At 44.9% G+C, this 19,429-nt stretch overlaps 1 protein-coding gene across 2 annotated transcripts in view; it reads left to right on the forward strand.

The window, feature by feature from the left end:
- GLI2 (GLI family zinc finger 2) overlaps nucleotides 1–19,429 on the forward strand; it is a 199,747-nt gene that overhangs the window by 138,349 nt on the left and 41,969 nt on the right. For both annotated transcript variants that reach the window (XM_056350159.1, XM_056350160.1), the window contains exon 4: nucleotides 18,497–18,699. In XM_056350159.1, coding sequence (XP_056206134.1) covers nucleotides 18,497–18,699 — 203 coding nt within the window. The remainder of the gene's footprint in view (nucleotides 1–18,496; nucleotides 18,700–19,429) is intronic.

Below are 19,429 nucleotides of genomic sequence, written 5' to 3' on the forward strand. Positions count from 1 at the left end.
AGGATGAAGGACTGAGTCAACTCTGCTGGGATTAGAACATGTGGTTCAAGGGATCCTAGGTATTTCGGGTCTGATTCTCGGACCACCCAGATGGCTGGGGGGAAAGGAAAAAAAAAAAAAAAACTAATAAAAAAAGGACCCTATTTGGCAGAACTGTGGATCTGGATACCCTGCCTGCAGCTAACACCATGCACACACATCTGCACAAACGGACAGGCAGAGCCGAGTGCTGTTACTCTGGCAAATCTCAGATCTGCAGAGCGCTCCTGCGGGAACGTGTGCGTTTAAGTGGGCTTTCTAGATCCCTGGCTTTGACATTAAACCACGTATGTATGTTTTTCTTCTGTGTGCCAGACCGTTTTGAGAATTTGTGATTTTACACAATTTTCTGCCTTGGAGGCTTTTCGCGCCTGTTCTTTTATGTCTCGCCGTTGATATTAAATAGACAACTAACAGAGCTAAAATTTAGAGCATTACTCAAGGGTCAAATTTTAAAAAGTGCCTGTATGATTTCAGATTGTAAAACCCACTGTATTGGGTCTGGCTAATAACATTACTTTGCAAGTGGGTGTTGTGGATTTCAAAATAATGTTGACCCTTAGGGTGGGCTTGTCAAGTGTTGGTAATGCAAAGGCACAGTGGATTTTTCCAATATCCTGGATCCCAGTTAATGCCTAACTCTCCCAACCTTCATTGACACTCGGGACTCCAAAGCCAACCCTAGTAAATGAGGTAAGTACCTAAAAATTAAGAAAATGTTTGGAATGGAGTTAAAAAGCACAAACTTGTTAATGAGGTGCCTTGTGCATGCTTGGAGTCCAGTATACACAGCCAGGTCATACAGCTCCTGCAGGACTGGTGGGGGAATTTTCTGCCCTGTCTCCTCTCCTTTGCAGGAGCATGCACACAGCAAACCTGGTGGGAGGATGTGCTATGGAAAAAGTATATTCAGGGTTTAGTTGATATCAGTTGGCCAGACTCCACTTCAACAGCAAGTTTACTGCATTCCCTGCACTCAGCTTATTGGCACGTATGGGGTTAGGTTCGGATATAACTGATTGTGGTAGCTGGTAGTGAAACTAGATTATGAGCCTTTTGATGATTTTTTTAAGCTGATACTTGTGGGGGTGGGGTACACACACCTGACAGCATGGCAGGAAGCTGGGAGGTAGGAGATATCCTTTTCTACCCCCTGGGCAGCAGCAGGACTGTACCATGGTCTCCCCGCTGCTGAGTACCTGCTGTTAGATTAAATGTGAGTTAGGCTCCACCACCACCTTGTGCCTTTTCTTCAAGTTCACGGTGTGGCAGTATTTCTTTTGTACAGCAGAGGTATTTCTTCTAGCACAACTCATTTTACGTGTCTCATACCTCTCCCTACCCCTCACACACATACCCAAGCCACTTGTAACAGCACGTGGGTGCAGTCAGGCATGCCTGAAAAGATATTAGGGTTGTATGAAATGCAGTCACATTGAGCTTTTTGAGTTTAAGTCGCTCTAAGAAATAAATGTGTGTTCCTAAATCCTGTAAGGGCCTTTGAAATATTTCCTTTCGATCCCAGTGAAAGCATCCTAGAGAACAATTTGTTTTATTCCTCCTCTTGCCCCTTCACAAGAGGCTTTCCTAGCTTGGATCTGGAGCTACTTACGTGGCTTTTGATTTGCAAACCAGCAGCTGGACAATGGTACCTGCTGATAAATGCTTCATCTGAAAGCTTCTTAAGATCCCACAGGATAACCACACATCCCAAATTACCACTGGTAGAGGAAAGACTACCAGAGTGTGGTTAATACATTAAAAACAGGATTTTTTTAAGCTTACAGTTGTATTAGGGTGATGTTCTTTCATGCATATTCTTGTTTGTGACTATTTGACTATTTGTCTTCACTGAGTTAAAACACTTGATTTCATATGCTGTATTTCATCCCAACACAAGTGCAGTACAGTATTTTACAAGAGAAAACTGCATTGTAGATGGCAAAAAAGCAGGGTGTAGAAAGACAGGGTGATGAAGAAATTAATGCATTCAGTCATCTAATCAGTAAATGTAAGGAAGATTAATCTAATGGGGATTAGCAAAGAAGGATAAGAGATATTTGTAGAAGATATTTGAAAAGAAATTACGAGCTTGTGAGGCAGAGAGACATGCAGAAAGTGAACTAGGCTGTGGAACTGCTTTTAAGTCTCTCCCTATTCAGGAAAACACCGAAGTATATGCTTAATTAGAAGTACCTGCTTAGGTCCGTTGGCTTCAGGGGAACTCAAATGCATGTTCACATACTGTCCTGGAGTGAGGTGTTCTTCTGAAGATGCCATAAAATAGAAATGTTTACTAAGTCCCACTTGTATATTCCTGCTGTAAAAATAGTTTGTAGTAGAGATTTTTCTTGTACCAATGCGGACTTGGCAGTTGACTTCAGACTTGTTATGGTAATGGATTATTTGCTGGTATTATCATGAAGGACTCCAGTTATGTTTCTTTAGATAATTTTGGCAAAGTAGAAGTCAAGACCTAATGAAGGGAGACTAGAGCTCTGTGGTTACTTCCCCATAATGTTGCTGTGAGTCCAGCATCATCATAGAGATCCCAGAAGCGATGTCAAACAGGCCAGCCTGGAGGAGCCTAGCTGCAGTGGTACCATGAGGACTAAATGTCCCAGTGTTTGCTTTCTTGGAAGAGCAAGTTTTCAAGGAATTAACTGTGTGTGAGGTGCTGCTTTGAGGAACTGATCACCACTCAGGTCAGACAGTGTGGTGGTCCTGTTTGTTTGAAGAGACCCTCAAGGAGCCAATGACTAGACTTATCCACTATTTCATTCATGAAAACAATGTCAAAATGAGAAATAAGGGCATTCTGCTTCCTCCCCTAATCTGAAATATCATCTTGAATTGGAAATGAAACAGTTTTTTAAAAAAACCTTACATGCCTCAAAAACATGATTTTTGATGTTTTCAGTTCTTTGGAAGAACTAAAATGAGATCTTTGCTGCTGTTTTACCCCAATTGGGAGGCACCCATTTTGTGATGGTGTCTTGTGGGGGTCAGTGTACAGCATGAGAAGTTATCATATGGTAGGGACCAGGTCAGGGTGAAGAACTATTTTCTGTAACCAGTGGGAAGGATTTTGCAGTCAGTTCCCAGGGGAGAAATCAGATAAAAGTTATTTCCAGCTTTTTCCCTTTTTTCCTAGACGTCCAGCCCAAGTGTTTCTCTGTAAGAAGTAATACCAGGAACTGATGAAAACTGAGGTATCTGCAGAGTTCTATCCAGTACTTTTGAATGCTTAAATAGTTATTACCTGTTCATACATTATTTCCAGTAAAAGTCTCTAAACAGAGAAATGATCACAGTGAAATCAGTGTCGGCAAACTCCAAACCACTTTATTAACTTGAAAACACAGAAGACTTCCAAAGTTGAAATAATTTTCTAACCATCTTTGGAAAAGAAATTGTACGTGCACACATAACCAAACCAATTTTCAGGTTAGGTCAGGAAAGTTCAAATCCTCCCTCAGGGCGGACAGCAATGAGATGACCACAGTGTAAGAGACTAAGATGGAATTGAGCCAGGGTAGATATTTTACAACCCATGTCTTTTTAAGAGTCCCACAGGACCTTTACTGAGGACAAATGCAGTGGACTTTTGAGCTTTAGCAGATAGGAATGACGGCCGCTCCGATTACTTACCAGAGCATTGTCACGTGGCGTTGCCTAATAAGTCAGAGGGAAAAGCACTCTCCCACCAACACCACTTCCTCCGTGTCCTGGGATTTTCTTTGCAAGTCATCTGTTCAAGGCTTGGCTAGGTCTTGACCTCTCTTGGCATGTGAGATCTAAACCTGGTATGACTCCAGACTTCCCTCAACCACGTCTGGCTTGAATCCTGTCAGTGCCCAGATGAGTGTTACCACAAGAATAAGAAACTCTTCAAAGGTTGGTTGGTTGGTTTGTTTGTTTGTTTGTGTGTTTTTTTAAAAGCCAGCTCCTGCCAAATGTGAAGAAGGTAGGAGCGCTGTGAGCTGTAACTTCTTTCCCTTCAAGTCCTGATGTGCTGCAGGACCTCAGGATCCTATCAGCCTGGTTTCTCCGTGTTCAAGCTCTGCAGAGCAGGGTTTGCATTTCTGGTGAATTATGTGACGGTTTCTGATAAGGACAGATGATGAGCAGAGACTTGGACTTGGTTTATGCACAGATGTCACATTGCTTCAGGTATGTCACACTGGTGCAGCAGCATATTGGGTGAGGGACCTTTCCCAGGGTGACTCAGTGAGTAAATGTCACCAACTGAGGGACAGAAAATTCCTCGAGCTGCCTTGCACTGAAGAGCAGATCATGCTTCCTCCAAAATCTTGCACTAGATGCAGTGGTTTCTTATCCCTTCATTTGGTTTTTGACTATGTTGCCAAACTGGCCTTTATCCAGACTCTGGTTCTGTGATTGATTTCATTGCTTTGCCTTTCATAAACCCAACCCCAACCGTACCAGCTCTGTGTTCATGGGTGACTTTTCTTCCAGGCAGGGCAATTTTGAGGTTCACACATTCACCAGCAAAATGGCTGTGATCTGTGAACTTCCAGTTCAGTAAGGATTTGTGCATATGTGTGTTGGGGGGTGGGGGTGTGTAGTCTTCCCTACTACCCAGTTCAAGCTCTCAATCTAATCTCCTCTTCCTGTTAGCATCCTCAATGGGTGAAAGCTAGGCTGAAAGGTAATCTCCTTGCCTACAGTGCATCATGGTCTGCACCCCGCCTGATTGCATTTGAGTTTCAAATGAAAGAGCCTCTGGAGTCCAGGAGCAAATCTTCAATTAAAGTGAAGCTGGAGACTTTTAGAAGCTGTTCCTGAAGGCTGAAGGTAGAAGATAGAGATGGTGCAGCCAGGGAATCTGGCATTGTTGGGAGTGTCACAAGAGCTTGACAAATATGCTGGTAAAAACCAGGGTACAATAGCATGAGCTGCATATTTTCATTTTTGGCTTTTGAGCTACTTCATAGAAGAGCAGAGTGAGAGCTTTCAAGTGGGACTTGTGTAATTAAAAGTTTATCTCCCACCCCCAGGTCTTTACAACTCTTCTTGAACTTGCTCTGTCCCTCAGATACTCTATGACTGAGCTTGGAAAATGGTCTGTGCATTCCTGTACCTTTTATAATTGGCTAGGAAGTCTTTTATAGCAGGCGTGAATGGTTGTATTAATCCTTACAGCATTCATGAGTACCAAATGTGTACTGCAGTGCTGGGTAGGAGTAATTATTTTGCCATTACATTATGAACAGCTTTAAAACTTGCACTGTAATATGATGTGCATAAAGGGAATTGTTAATATTAGAAGTTCAGTTCTGGATAGGTGAATTTCCTTGGTTACTAATAACGCTATAGGTTATTTAAACCATAAGACATTTTGAAAATCCACTTCATTTTCACCTGTTAAGTCCTTTGCTTATTTTAACAAATCAAGCAGCAGATACAACTAAAAAACCCCCACAGACATGCAAAGTGAAGGACCTTAAGTCCTATTTTCAAATTAAACTTCAAAACAGAAGTATTTACGCATCAAAATTCTATCAGCAGCTAATCCGACAGTGAATGCATGTAGGAGCTTATACTCCACTGAAATCCACTTTGGTTGCAAAAAATGCTTGAAGGTGCAGAAAGATGACTGATGGGACTTTCAAAAGCTGCTACCACATAGAAAACTTCACTACTGGGATTTCAGTGTAGCTTTGATTTCCAGGGCTGGTTTGTCCATCACTGTGTTGTCTAAACAGGTAAAATAACCCACTGCACCTGAGCAGTTCTGTTTCCTCATTCCCAGACCACAGTACAATGGCCCTGTGTTTGCCTTCTCCAAAACTGGAATGAAATATTCAAATAAAATTTTGTGCTGAATTATTAAAGCCATTGCAAATGTTTTCATAAAATTTGAGTATGTTTAATATCCCTTCTCCTGAATTTTAAATAGAATGAATACTTGGTGACTTAATTATCCAGCAATATCTCTTTTTTAGATTTTTACCTTATATTAATAAAATGAGTGTATTTACATAGTTCCAACCTAAGCACATCTCATTTTACTGACTAAGTGCATCATTTAAAGGGCACACATTGTTAACACCTTCTGGCTCGCCTGAGATTTTACATCATGCTACACACTGAATCCCATAGGGAACTTTATCCAATGCAAAAAATAAATAATTCTCTCTATCCTCCCTGACAAAATGTTTTAGAAAATCCCCACAACTCTCTGGTCATTTTAAACTGTCCCCAAAACATACCTGCTTTCACTGAGGTTATATTCAGACTATTTGGAGTATCACCTCAGACAGACTTTGGCTGCTGTTGTGGAAAGCGATGGCTGTAATGTGTGAGTTGAGCACCTGCAGCTGGCCATGCAGGGACAGCAGCCGCCTCTTCCTTGGCTCTGCATCCTTTGGGGGCTTGGCAGAGTGTGCAGAAATGGGGCTGGAGGTCTTATCCCTCTCTTCACTTAGATAAAAAAGCATAAGCTGGTGTTTGGTGATGTGCAAGAAGGGTGTTTATTGAGGTTCGTGGAGTGATGAGGAACCTCCTGCTTCTGCTCCTGGTCCAGCAGTATGGACCGTCACCAGAAGCGTGAGCTTGAGGAGGATGTCTGGGCGGCCTTTGCTAGCACCGATGCTGTAAAAATCCCCTTGTTTTTCAGGCATCACCCAAACCCAGCTGCGATTCCCTGGAAAGGAGAGGGTAGGGAGTGGCTGTGCCTCTGCTGTTGCTGCATTTAGGAGAGAAACAGCTTCAGTGTCTTGGCATCAACCTGGAACTTTTGGGAATTAGTTGTGACATCTAAGATTGGGTTGGGGTCATTTAAGGCTCAACCGAGGACTGTAGATACTGAATTTCCTACCTTTACCCAGCTGAGCTCAGTGCCCAGTTTCTACTTGAGCCGAAGGAAGGTTTGGGGCATCTACAATAGGTGCAGGGCACCAAGCAGGCAGAAAGGCAGCCAGGAGTGGTGGCCAGGGGAAGCAAGGCCATGGCACAGCTGTGACGGTGGAGGTCACTGGTGAGTGGTGGCATGATGATGAGCTGTGCTATGCTCAGACCTCCTCTCCTGCCAGGCTGGTAAGCACCAGAGCTGCTGGACCCCAGCATAACCATGGTGGATATTCAAAGGCAGGCTCTTCGGCCTCAAAAGGCCATGTGCGCATGTGCATTGCTCTCCAGCTAAGACAACAACGACTCTTTGAAATGTTTTTCTGCATTTGCATTTACAAAAGCTGGATAAGCCGTTTTTTTTTTAAAAAAAAAAAAATCTGATAAGTAGCAGGCAATTGAATTAACCACTGTTGACTGTATTGCTGTCTTAACAAACTCCATCTGTATGGTCTCCCTTTGTAGACACAATTTTATAACTTAATTTCCCTACCAAAACATCAGTGTTTACTTAGTAAGAAATCTGTTCTTTGTCAGCTTAAAACAGTGATTTCTTTATTACCACTCTGCACAAGGAATGACAGCACAGAGTTGGCACTGGAGCAAGTCTGGTTGAGTCTACAACGTTGTAATGGAAACAGGGTGAACCGAGGGTCAAGTATAATAGGATTTGTATACAGAAATGTGTCTGCATAAGGAATAGCTGCATGAGATAAGAGAATGAAAGATGAGGCCGGCAGGTCTCCCTCTGCATGGCAGTGGGAGGGAAGTGTCACTGTACGTATATGGCACTGCTGACATGGGAGACGGGGTTACCTCTGTGCTGGCATAGCAGAGATGCCTAAATCGCACGTGTGTGCTCCAGTGCTAGCTGACATCGGTGGGTGGTGGATGGATCGGGGCAGTGGTCGGTGATTACTGTGCGAATGTCTCATATGTAAGTTTTATTGATTTTAGGAAGCATAGGATCAATGAGGGGTTTTCAAGCTATTATAGTCTGTGGCTTCCCTAAATATTTTCCAGCAGGGCTGTCAAACATCATATAGCGAATTTGGTCCAAATAACAAGAGGCTTGCAGGGGTGTTTTCCTGCCTTTCACAGCACCTGAAAGATTTTTTTGTGATTCCCAAGGGTTTTGCAAACCACAGGTTGAAAAGCACTAGTGTAAACTTTCAGTGATAAACAGCTGGGGAACACCAAATTCCTACTCCTTCCTTAATAACCAAGTTATGTTTTCCTGTATCATTGGAAAATTGGAAGAATAGGAGAGCTGCTGTAGAGAATGACACCAATGGATCTGGAGCAAAAGAGTTTTGGAAAGAAGGCTTTTTGGGTGATACGTGGATGACGAGATATAAACCACCTCATCCTTTCTTACCATGAGCTGATGATTTTGGGCAGGGGGCAGCATCCTGGCTCCTTTGAAGCTGAAGCTGTGCAGTGCAATGAGCAGTGCTGGAGGTTTACCATAGGGCTGGGCTTCTGTTTATTGCATTTAGTTTCTCCTGCTATAGAGCTTTTGTCAGTCTTAAGCTGCAGGCTAGAGCTGGTAGAGAAACGACAGCTGTTTATCACAGTCAGTTGAAGAGAGATTCTGCTTTCTCTGAATTACTTGTGTTCATCTTTTCCCTATGGAAAATTAACTCCCAGCTAAAAGTTGTCCAGATTTTAAACACATCCACGTTTCATGCTGGTTCACTTTATCTCTAATAACAAAACAAAAAAGAAAAAAAAAAGTGATAGGTTAAAAATAGGAAATTAAAATTAAGAGCTAACTTATTGTTAATTCTCTTATTTCGTACAGAAAACTCCAGACACTTCCAAGGGAAAAGCTTGTTTGGAGTAAAAAGGGTTTTTTTCTCTGCAGTCATATCACTGAAAAACTTTTACCTAGTTCTGCTCTTCACTATATAATTGCTTGCTTTTCAGCATGCTTGTAGCAAAGGAAAGGATGGTTAGATCAGCCAGCCTGCTGGATCAGATCTTACATTACATCTTGAGTTCTTTGAGTGCCATTAGCATTTCCTTTTAGAAGTGAAGAAATATTGACAGTTTGGTAGGTTATCTCACATTTTACTGCACGTTAGGGCACTTCAAAGTCTTTATGCAGTGATGGGAACTGTCATGAAGTAGATGTGAAAAGGGCCTTTGGTCCAACTAAACCTGTCAGCAAGAAGATTTAGGGCAGATGGTTATTATTAGAAATCAATGTATTTATTATATATTGTTCAGGAATATTTCCCTTTGGAGGTTACTGTGAGTGCTGTTGCTGTTTAAAATGTGTCATATGCCAGTAAAATTAATTCCTGCAGAAAACCCAGGGAGCCCCAACCAAAAGCTTTGCTATTACAGGAGTGTACGTCTTTTACTCCTTTGTGCTGTGATGCACAGAGGCAGGTACACAGGCAGCATGCTAGCAGTATACCTGGCGTGTGTGAGATGTGTTTCTGTGCCGCTATCACAATCACCGCTACGTACAGAGCTCCTCTGAATGCTGTGTCTACCAAGGCTTTGTAGAGATCTGTGCTGTACATACTCCTGTTTCATTTTATACCTCTTTGTAAACCTTGGTTTTCTGGTTACTTCCACTTGGTTACAAAACCTTACTGTTGCTTAGAGAAAGCGCAACATCTTTCTAAAGCCTGAACACCGACGGTTTTCCTTTGTACTTCAGAAAAGAGAAGTACGACATATAATTTTTATAATTAGTTGGGTGTAGTTTTTCCGTCCTTGATGCCTTGTTTAGTTTTAGGATCTAAGTTACAGGACCTTGGATTATGGGAAGAGGACATTCCCAATAGAAAAGGAGCATATTAGCAGCAACATTAATGTTGGAAGTGACTGTCCTAGAACAAAGATTCATTTTCCATTCACCCCATGATTTACAGCACATTCCAACCAAGTGATTTGGCTACGGTCTTCTGGCATAACATTGTTTGCCCTTTCCCTGACATTTTGCATATAAAGAAAAGTTATGAGCTTCTTGGGCATTCAAGGTACCAGGAAATGCAAGAGTCTACCTAATTTGTTAACATGAAATTATAGATGTCAGACATAGTCTCTGTTAGTTAACGTTGGTTAGAGTAATGCTGCAGCCAGTTGATTGTATTACAGTCATGATGAAGAGGAATGGTCCTTTTTTGCTTTTCTGGGATATGACGGGTATAGAGCCAAGGCAGATTTAAAGTGTAATGAATGAATAAGCATTTTCTATAGTTTGCCTGACTCTTCCATGAGCACCACTGCTGTGGTGTTCTGCCACTCACTTTCCCTCTACACAACAGGTTATTGCTGGCATAACATGGAAAGGGACTTTTCAGAAGTACTATAGAAATGGTCTTTTAAATGTTAAACCCTTCTGTAGCACTTGAATGTTATTTCCTTTTCAGGGAGAAAAGCCCCCACCCAAAAGCAGCATGGCCAGAAGACGCTAGGCGGGGATCAAAAATTCAGATTTCCTCCCCGCACACATGCACTTCCCATTTGTTTTCTCAAGCCCAGTGTCTTCACAGCTACAAGCAAAGTATTCACTTGAAAGTGCTAATATCCTCAACATGTGTCCCAAGGGAAATCAATCAGATGCACAGAAACGGCTGGTTCACATCTGACACTTCTTTCCAACACCCATTTCCCACATGCCCTCACCAGTGCTGAATACTCTTAGATCTCCCTCAGCTTCCTGCTTAGCTCTGCCATCAGGACCTGGTCCGTATCTACACCTCTCCCCATCTTGTTCCCCATCCCACCCGTTCCCACCTTGCTTGCTCCCCCCACACCCATCATGCCGCTGCCCAGCCCTCATCCCCGCCCCGCTCTGCACCCGCAGCATTTTGATACCCCAGCTCTCAAGTTTTGTGACTACTGGAATCAAGCTGACATGCCTGGTGGTTTCAGCCTGAAGTTCACATGCCTCCAGGTTTGCATCGCTCCTTCGGTCTGTCGCTGAACTACTGTCATTGGCTCTTGCACTTTTATCCATGCTTGCTTTCATGCCTTTTCTTTCACTCTCCTTCCATCTTTCTCCCTCAGCTACCTTCCTTGAAGTTCTCCTTCTTAAAATATGCTTCTTCTCTGAAGGCTTTCATCATTAATCTCTCAAGAAACTATCTTAGAGACTCATCTGCTGTGCTTTGATTTATTCATTGTGGGGGTTTTGTGGCGGGTATCTCACAAGAACTGAGCTGGTCATCCTTCTACCTCCATCCCTAAAGGAAGGCTTGTGTGAAAAGGTGGGCTTTCAGAACTTAAATTAAAAGATCATGTAAGTAAGATAATTGGATAAAAAAAGGATATTAGGATCTGAAACAGAATGTTTACTTCCTTTGATGTGCTTTGGGAACATATGTCTGCACAGTGGGCTGTGTGGCTGATTAAGTATAAAACAACCCAAGAAAAAATCACCACTATTAAGCTTAAATCAAAGATCTCTCCTCAAGACACTAATTTGATTTGGGTTTGAAGGTCCTGTATCAACTCTAATTTCTACCTTTGATGTCTTGCTTCTTTATGTGTTGTATAATGGAGGGCAACCTTGCCTATTAAAAATTTGCATTTTTCTTCCATTTTAAAAGCAAATATTGATATTGTTGTTGTTATTGTGTTGCAGCTGTGCCTAGAAGTGTCAGCCAAAACTAGACCTGCATTGTGGTAAATGCAGCACATAAATGCAATAACAGATCATCTGTAGTTTGGAAAGTTTCTAATTTGAGAATCGATTCCTGTACTCACGCTCCCAGCTTTGCTCCCTCCAGATGTTGCCCTAGCTAAGGCTGATGCTAAGGCTTAACCTGTGAGCTTAAGAACATTGTTAACTTCTGGTTCAATTTAGGTGAAAAAAAAAGTTTCAAGCTCTAAACTAAAATATGTTGTATTTCATAGATAATAATAATACTCATGTTGGAATTAAATCTTTTGTTCTTCTTAGTTATAGATATTTTAGATTCAGGATTGAAGTCAGGTAAGTTTTCAAATGGAATGGTCTTTTGAAAGGAAAAATGAAAGATGTTTATCTTTTTTTCCCTCCCACTTTTGAAATAAAAAAAATCCTTTTTCTTACCTGAAGCAAATATATTAAATCGACTTGATATGCTAGAAGTTACATTAAGTCTTGAATATGTTTTTCTAGGGAATAGGGAAAAAAATGCACTAAGAAATTGTATCCGCCTTAGATTATGATATTGTTTCCATGGTGTTGATGGAAAACAAAGGAACTGACCATTGGAGACCTGGTTTTGTTGCTCCTACCATCAGTGGCAGAGTTTCTTTTGACTTCAGTAGTACAGGATTAGATTTAAGGCACAATTTTTAAAGGTATTTAGACAACTGCCATTGCCAATGGATGCAGAGTGGGATTTTTCATAGTGTCTACCTAAATCCTTCTCAAAGCAGCGCCCTAACCACAAATCCACAAATAAGGGATTTAATATTCAGAGATTTGTGTCTGTTCAGGCCCAAAAAAGAATTACTGCAGTTATCTCATCTGACATCTGCAACCATAGGATCCCCTCTTTAATTTCTACAGTAGGAGAAATTATTTTCCCCTACTATAAAACCTCCAAACCTTGCAGAACACTTAGAGCCCATCTTTTAGAAAAACACCTAGCTTTGTTGTAAAGTCTTGCAGCAGCACTGAATTTACCACTTCCGTCCATAAACCCATCTAATGGGAACTTGCCCTCGCTGTAAAAATATCTTTTTTATTTTTTCATGCCTTCCATGCCTCAAAGCCATATTTGAGGGGAAAGGAGAAAATGGGAACTGGTCGAAACATGCCCATTAAATTTCTGCAGAGGAGTTGTAGCATTTTTTGCCCAGCTTCACAGTCTCCATGACAGCTTCTTCTAAGTGAGTGCATTAATTTCTGTACTAGCAAAGGTAGCTCTGATTTTCTGTAGAGTCATCTTTGTAAGTATGAAAACAAAAAGCTAATCATTAAGCTCATTCTAGAGCTGAGAGAGTACAGGAAAAAGAAATAAAATTACTTGTGCTGAACGTCTCGGCAGGGGAGGGCTGGGAGTTAGTGGTGATGTCTCTTGTGTCCCCATCCCGATCTCTTCCTGGCAGGAGACAAAAGCTGTCGTATTCAAGTTGATAGCCCTATTTTCGAGCATCAGGTCACTTTATTGGATAATTATCAACTTGTTGCAGTGGTGGGAGAGCTGGGGAGTGTGTGTGATTCCCCGTTGCCTCATTACCGGGCTGCCCCGCACTCCCTGGCAGTGGCTGGGGGGTAGAGGCAGCTGCAGGCAACTCCGTGCTGCTCCTCCCAGCACATCCTCCACTCCCTGAGCCAAAAAAAGTGGGAGGGGAGGAAATCTCTGTGCATGATCAAATGCCATGTGAATTCAATAGTCATGGCCCAGGTTTGACCTCTGAAAGGTACCTTGTTTTGAGGGACCTCACAGGGTTTGATCCAGAGGGTACCGCACAAGTGTCGCAACCTCTCGCCCTTCCTGTTGTAAGGGACTTTAAATCAGAAATAAACAGAGGTGAAGCTGAGGAGCTGGCGAGAGCTGTTTAGACTGAATTATTTAGCATGAATCCTGGGGCATTTTAGGTTTCCTGCTGGATGCAGCTTTGGCATCCCATATGTAACCTGTCTGCCACGAGCACAGTCCATTTTTGGGGCATCCATATGGCTCTCCTCCATCTCCTGCAGACATTGAGTGGTGTTCTGGGTGCACAGGACATGTGAAAACCAGGCCAGGAAGTTTTAAGACAAAAGAAAAGCAAGGATTTTTATGTGAGGTTTATATGGGATTGTTAGCTTTTTGCTTATAGCAAAACCCTACCAGGCTCTGATACCCCTCCCCATGGGCAAGCAGCTCTGTTCCTAGCTTCCATCTCTATGTGGCAGCTATACAGTTTTTTTATTGTACAGCAAAACAATTGCCTGCAAGTGTCCATATTCCATTAAGCATATGGAAAAGTATTCAGCCCTTTGTTTTCTGCTGAATGAATATATTTGGCATGTAAGTATTAATTTAGACTAGTCATGGGACATTAGTGCTGGTTAATTGTCCCCATTTTTCTGGGGTTTAACTGATGGAGACTATTTCAGAAATATGCAACTTCTTTAACTGTTGCATTCATTGCTGGCTGCCCCTTGCAGAGGCTCCAGACCCACATGTAGCAGCAGGGAGATGGTGCTACATCTCTACCATGCAAGATTTGGGGACTGCTGGTACAGACCACAGCAGAAGAGTCGGGTGAGAAAAAGTCACCCCAGGGCCCTGTTCTCAGTGGCCTGCACTGGTTTTGCCAGTTGCTGAGGGGTTTCCCTTCTCAGGAGCCCAGCCCAGCTCCTCAGATATGACACTTCTCCTCTGCCATGGGAGCATGAGGCTCCTTTCCCAGCGCTGCATCCAGCTGTGATGCACCAAGCACAGCACGTACCCACCTCCTGTGAGCAGCAGTATGGGAGGCTAGCGCCTGCCAGGCCCCAGGGCACATGCAGGGACATGCTGGTCCACCACACTAAAAGCCGCAGGCTGAATTTTTTTGCCTTGCTTTCCAAAGAAAAGCTACCAGCTCCTTTCCCCAGACTTTGGGATGAGACTGTGGAGCTTCAGACAAGCTGGCACTCCTTTCAGCAAAACCCACGTGGCAGGAAAGTTAAGCAGATCTCTTTTCCCTGGTGAAGGGCAGTTGAGGAGTGACCAGCTCCTGGGAAACCATCAAAAATCTCCTAGTGTCCCACCAGCAGCGCGTGTCATGTCTCGGATGCTGGCAGGTCTCCTTGCGGTGGTTGTGCTCCTCCGCTGCTGTGTGTACCTGCTGCCTCATTGTCCTGCTCCACAGGCAGCTGGCACCAGGTAAATAGCGCAAGGATTTCTGCTCACCAAGGGGAGTTGTCCACTGCACCGCTACAGCACTACTCCGAAAGGCCATCAGCAGCATGCGTGCATGCCCCAGCATCACCACAAGCCCTTAGGTGGGATCAGGTAATGTCTCTCCCTCTGTTAGAGAGCAGGGAAGGGAGAGCCTCTCCTGGGTGGGGGAGGAAATGAATCCAGGCTCGCATGCTTCGTCAGAGATGCAAATTGCTCTACAAGTCCTGAGCATTAATTATAGAGCCTGGGCTTCTTGCTGGAGCCGCAGGGAAAACAAGCCCCTGGCTCCCATTAAATTTAATGGCGTTTGGACACCCAATTCCCTTAGCCTATTTGAAAACCAGAATACCGGTTTCTTCAGAAATATATGTGGTCAGGTGAAATCCCTTGTCCTGCTGCAGACAGCGAGATTTTTATAGCGTTGGCTTCAGCAAAGCCGGGAGCTCTGCCCCAGTCCCGGAGTGTGTTCCTCGTGCCATCCGCAGGATCCAGGGCAGGAGCTGGCAGTGACGTGCAGACAGCAGAGCTCAGGGAGCTATGCAGACACCCTGAGGAAGCCAGTGCTGGCACTGCGCTCCATTGCACGGCTGCTTCCCTGCACCACGCTGGAGACAGTCCCGCTGGTGGGTCCGGGGCATGGGGACAAGGAGCCTCACTTGCCCAGGAGGTGGGCTAGGCAGGGGGGCAGAGCTACCCCTCCTCCCCCAGCTTCATCCCTCATCCACTTAAGCTGCTGCCTATTAAAAGCAGCAGCTAATTGTTCTTCTTCGCCAGGAGCAGACCTGCGAGACTGCGGCTGCCTCTCGCTGTATTTTTGCAGAGTGCTGATGTGATGTCACAATATGGGAGTCAGGATTAGGTGTGAAATAACTCCAGTGATGCAAATGGAAGAAAAGGAGAGGGGGAAAATCAAACTTTTGGGGAGTTAAGAGCAGAGGATCCTTCTGGCCAAGTGAGCTGTTGCTGGTAAGGAGCTACTGGAAGCCATGTTATTTTGGGATGTGCTGTGCTGTGGGATGATGCTTTGCTGGAATTGTAGGGGTACAGTGGTGAGAGGTGATCCCTGCTTGGGAGAGCCATAAGGAGACAGACCTGAATGGCAGTATGGCCGTCCTAGCCCACGGATGGAGAGATGTGGTGAGGAGAGGCTTTAAGCAGAGCCATAAGGAGAAGCCTGTTCCCCAGCGCAGTCTTTATGTGCAGGGCCAGCCTCAGACTGAAACACCACGCGGGCCTCCAGCTGCATGCATTTTGGGGGAATTCTTGATCTTTTTCCCAGTGTTACCTTCTTGGCCAGGGTGGAGTTTTCCTGTTCTGAGGGACTCCAGCATTTCTGCCCAATTTAGCATGGAGAAAATTAACAGCAAACCCTTCATATTGTTATACACGTTCTAGATGTCGGCCTCACAGTTTGATCAGCAGAGGCTCCAAAGGCTCATAAACCTGGTAATACATAGTTTCAAGACTGCATCAAAGAAGTTCACAACCCTTTTGGGAGAAGCTGTGAGTACTGATGAAAGAGGGAACTTATTGTATATGTAAGAAAACTTCTTTCATGGCTTATGTATTAAGGCAGGCTCTGTGGCCCAGGGAAGATTGGGGCTGCTTTTAATTTACATCCCCCCTCACTTATATTAAGTCTTCGTCAGAAGAAAAATTAGTCAGATGTTTTCTTAATGACATCATTTTTTTTTAATCCTGTTTCATTTTTTCCAGATGAGGCGGTGGAGATTATTAGAAATGAATTGAAACTAAATCTGGAACAGAGACTTTGATTCACTTCTCCCTCCTCCCCGGTAGAAATAAATTGGTCGGCTCCGTGCTCGACCACCTTTATGAGCAGCCTCGACAGAAACCAGCCCCGGCGGCCTTGAGTGCGGCTTTCCTGAGCCTGCTGCTGCCGTGGCTGACGTCATGGCAAGAGGCACCCCAGAGTGACTTGGAGAGGGACTTTGGTCACCCCATAATTTTGGTGGCAAAAGGCCATGGCAACACAGGTGGGGAGGTTATGAGGTCTGAAGTTGCCGTGCCATCATAAGTTTGTTTTTCAGTGCTGTAAAAGAAAACAGGCTCAGTGCTGGTGGGTATTCCTCTAGCAAAACCCCAGTCTGGGTCCAACGAGCGCATGTGTGTCGGTGGCTGCACACCTCCGCAAGCCCTTTGTATCTGATAGGTTTTCACTGCCTTGTATTTCACACTAGTCAGCCACAGAGTGTATTGCTACAGGAAAGTACTTTGAACTATAAATATTTTAAAAGGCATTTAATTTACTACCCATCAGCAGAAAGTGTTCAAAAAGCCACAAGGTTTACTAATTTATCAGAAAGACAGAGAAACATGCAGAAGATCAAACAAAGACAAACGTGCTCGTAAACTGCTGAATAAGTCTGCAAAGCTTATATTACATTTCTGTGTGGTTTTGTTGATATGCAAGTATTACAAATAAATTAAAATACACCTGAGCTGTTGATAAGACAGGGTGGGACTGAGATCCTGAGGTGCAGGTGGCATGTCTGAGCATTGTGGTTGTTTGTGTATGGAGAGACAGATCTTACATGCACTCACTAGTGGCATATTTGGATATCCTTGGGGAAGGACCTTTGTAATACTGTCCCTTAGCTCAGCCCGTGTCCCAGATCCCTGACCTCTGAATCCTTATGGCCTCCTGTGTCTGGGGTACAGCCTCATGGGGTCCACATCCATCTCCCTCAGCTTTGCCAAAGCACCCAGCCAGGGACGAACGCCGTCCCTGCCATGACCTGCGTCTCCACACCAGTTCCTCTTCCAGCAGTCTGTGAGTACAGAGAGCACTAATGCAAAACAGATTTTGCTCTTTTGTTTTGCCTAATGACAGCTCTGCCTCTTTTGGTGTCTAGCTCAGATTTTCTGCTTCTCAGGTCAGGGCGTGTAACTTTTTCTCCCCTCCTTGCACCCTCTGTGGTTTGTTTAAGAGGCTGGAGGGTGCAGTAGGAGACGTGTCTGGCAGATGTCCGTGCGCTTTCTCTTCCATCCTTGCTCACCCTGCAAAAATGGCTCAAGTGTTGAAACATGTCTGCGACTCTTTTTTTTCTTACCTGCTGAATCCCTCAGCAGTTCCTGATTTCTTTCTCAGGTAGCACTTGGCCTGAGGAAGATCTGAGGGATTTAACAGAGGTGGCCCCCAGAAAGCATGCAATAAAACCTCTCGTGAACTTTTGCCCTCTGAACCGTACCGCCGACTTGTCAAGGAGGTTTGTGCAAGCCGTGATGGACGCAGGCGGGGAGGGCTTCTCTGCTGGCACTGGCTGAGCCATGCATGCTGGGCCGAGCAGAGCACGGCTTGCCTTGATCATCCATGTACTCTTTGCGCCGTTTGCATCCTTTGACTGGCAGCCTTGTCCAGGGCGCTGTCTGCACATAGCATTGAACATCAGGATACCCAGGGGCAGTGAGGAGCCTGCAAACCACCCTGTGCAGGAGATGGTGTGCAGGCACTGCCTGAAGCAGCTCGTGCCCCTTTTTACAGCAGCCCAGCTGGGGTGAGCCACCTTGCACAAATACATATTTACTGCAATGAGGGTGTGGGCCTGCAGGAAGCTTGCACTGGCTTCAGACTCCATGAACGCCAAGAGAGGAGTTTTTTTCCCCACCATGTGCTTGAACTCCTTCCTCACAGGCAAAGATGGTGGTGGGGCAGGAGGGAGAAGGGTGGCAGGCGGCTGTGCCCGCCCTGGGTGGCTGGGAGTGACAGCGTGTCTCTGTTTCCTTCCCAGGCCTCCTCCTCTGAGTGGCAGCCCCGTCATCTCTGACATCTCCCTCATCCGCCTGTCTCCACACCCCACCGGGCCTGGCGAGTCGCCCTTCAGCCCACCGCACCCCTACGTGGCACCCCACATGGAGCACTACCTCCGCTCTGTCCACGGCAGCCCCACGCTCTCCGTCATCTCTGCTGCCAGGGGCCTCAGCCCTGCTGACGGTAAGATGCTGTGCTACTGGTACTGCAGCAATTTTGTAGCTCACCAGTACTGAAATTCCCTAAAACCTGGGGATTTACAGCTGCAAAGGCTCTGCAGCTGCTCTCTGAAGTGGGAGAGCTGTCTCTTTTTCTTTTTGGTTCCCCCCAACCCCCCTTCCCTTTAACTACACATTTGTTTTGCATCATTGCACTGAGAAAGCAGAGCGTGAGAATAGCTATTACTGCTGGATCATATTATAAATATTTTGCTTAAAGTACGTTCCTTTCTGCAGTGCTGTCGGCTCTCTTATGAGCTTCCCCACTCCTATGTCTCTACTGGGAGTCCTGCTTCCCCCAGTGAGGGTCACAGTCGCTCTGGCTGCCTGGCCTGGCTGGGACTGACGTTGCAGAGATGAGGCAATGCCAGCTGGGTTATCCCCTGTTGGCTTTGTGTTGGGGCAGGATGGCTCCTGTGTGAAGGAGAAGGGACATATTTTCTTCCTCCTTCCTCCTGAGCTGCCCTGCAACAGCTTCTGGGGAAGGTGAGCACATGCAGGGAGCTGGCACGGGGAGCTGGCGCCGGGTGCGTGCAGAGGTGGTGGTGTTCGCTGAGCCCCAGCAGACCCTGTAGCCGAAAGCTGGGGACAAAAATGGCCAAACAGGGAAAGGGGAAAATGCATGGCGGCTCTGCTTTCACTTGGGGAGGTGCAAGTCATGTCTTACTTCGTCAGAAGTGCTTCATTACATAGCT

Source organism: Falco biarmicus, chromosome 8 (assembly GCF_023638135.1).
Source record: "Falco biarmicus isolate bFalBia1 chromosome 8, bFalBia1.pri, whole genome shotgun sequence".
Lineage (NCBI taxonomy): Eukaryota > Metazoa > Chordata > Aves > Falconiformes > Falconidae > Falco > Falco biarmicus.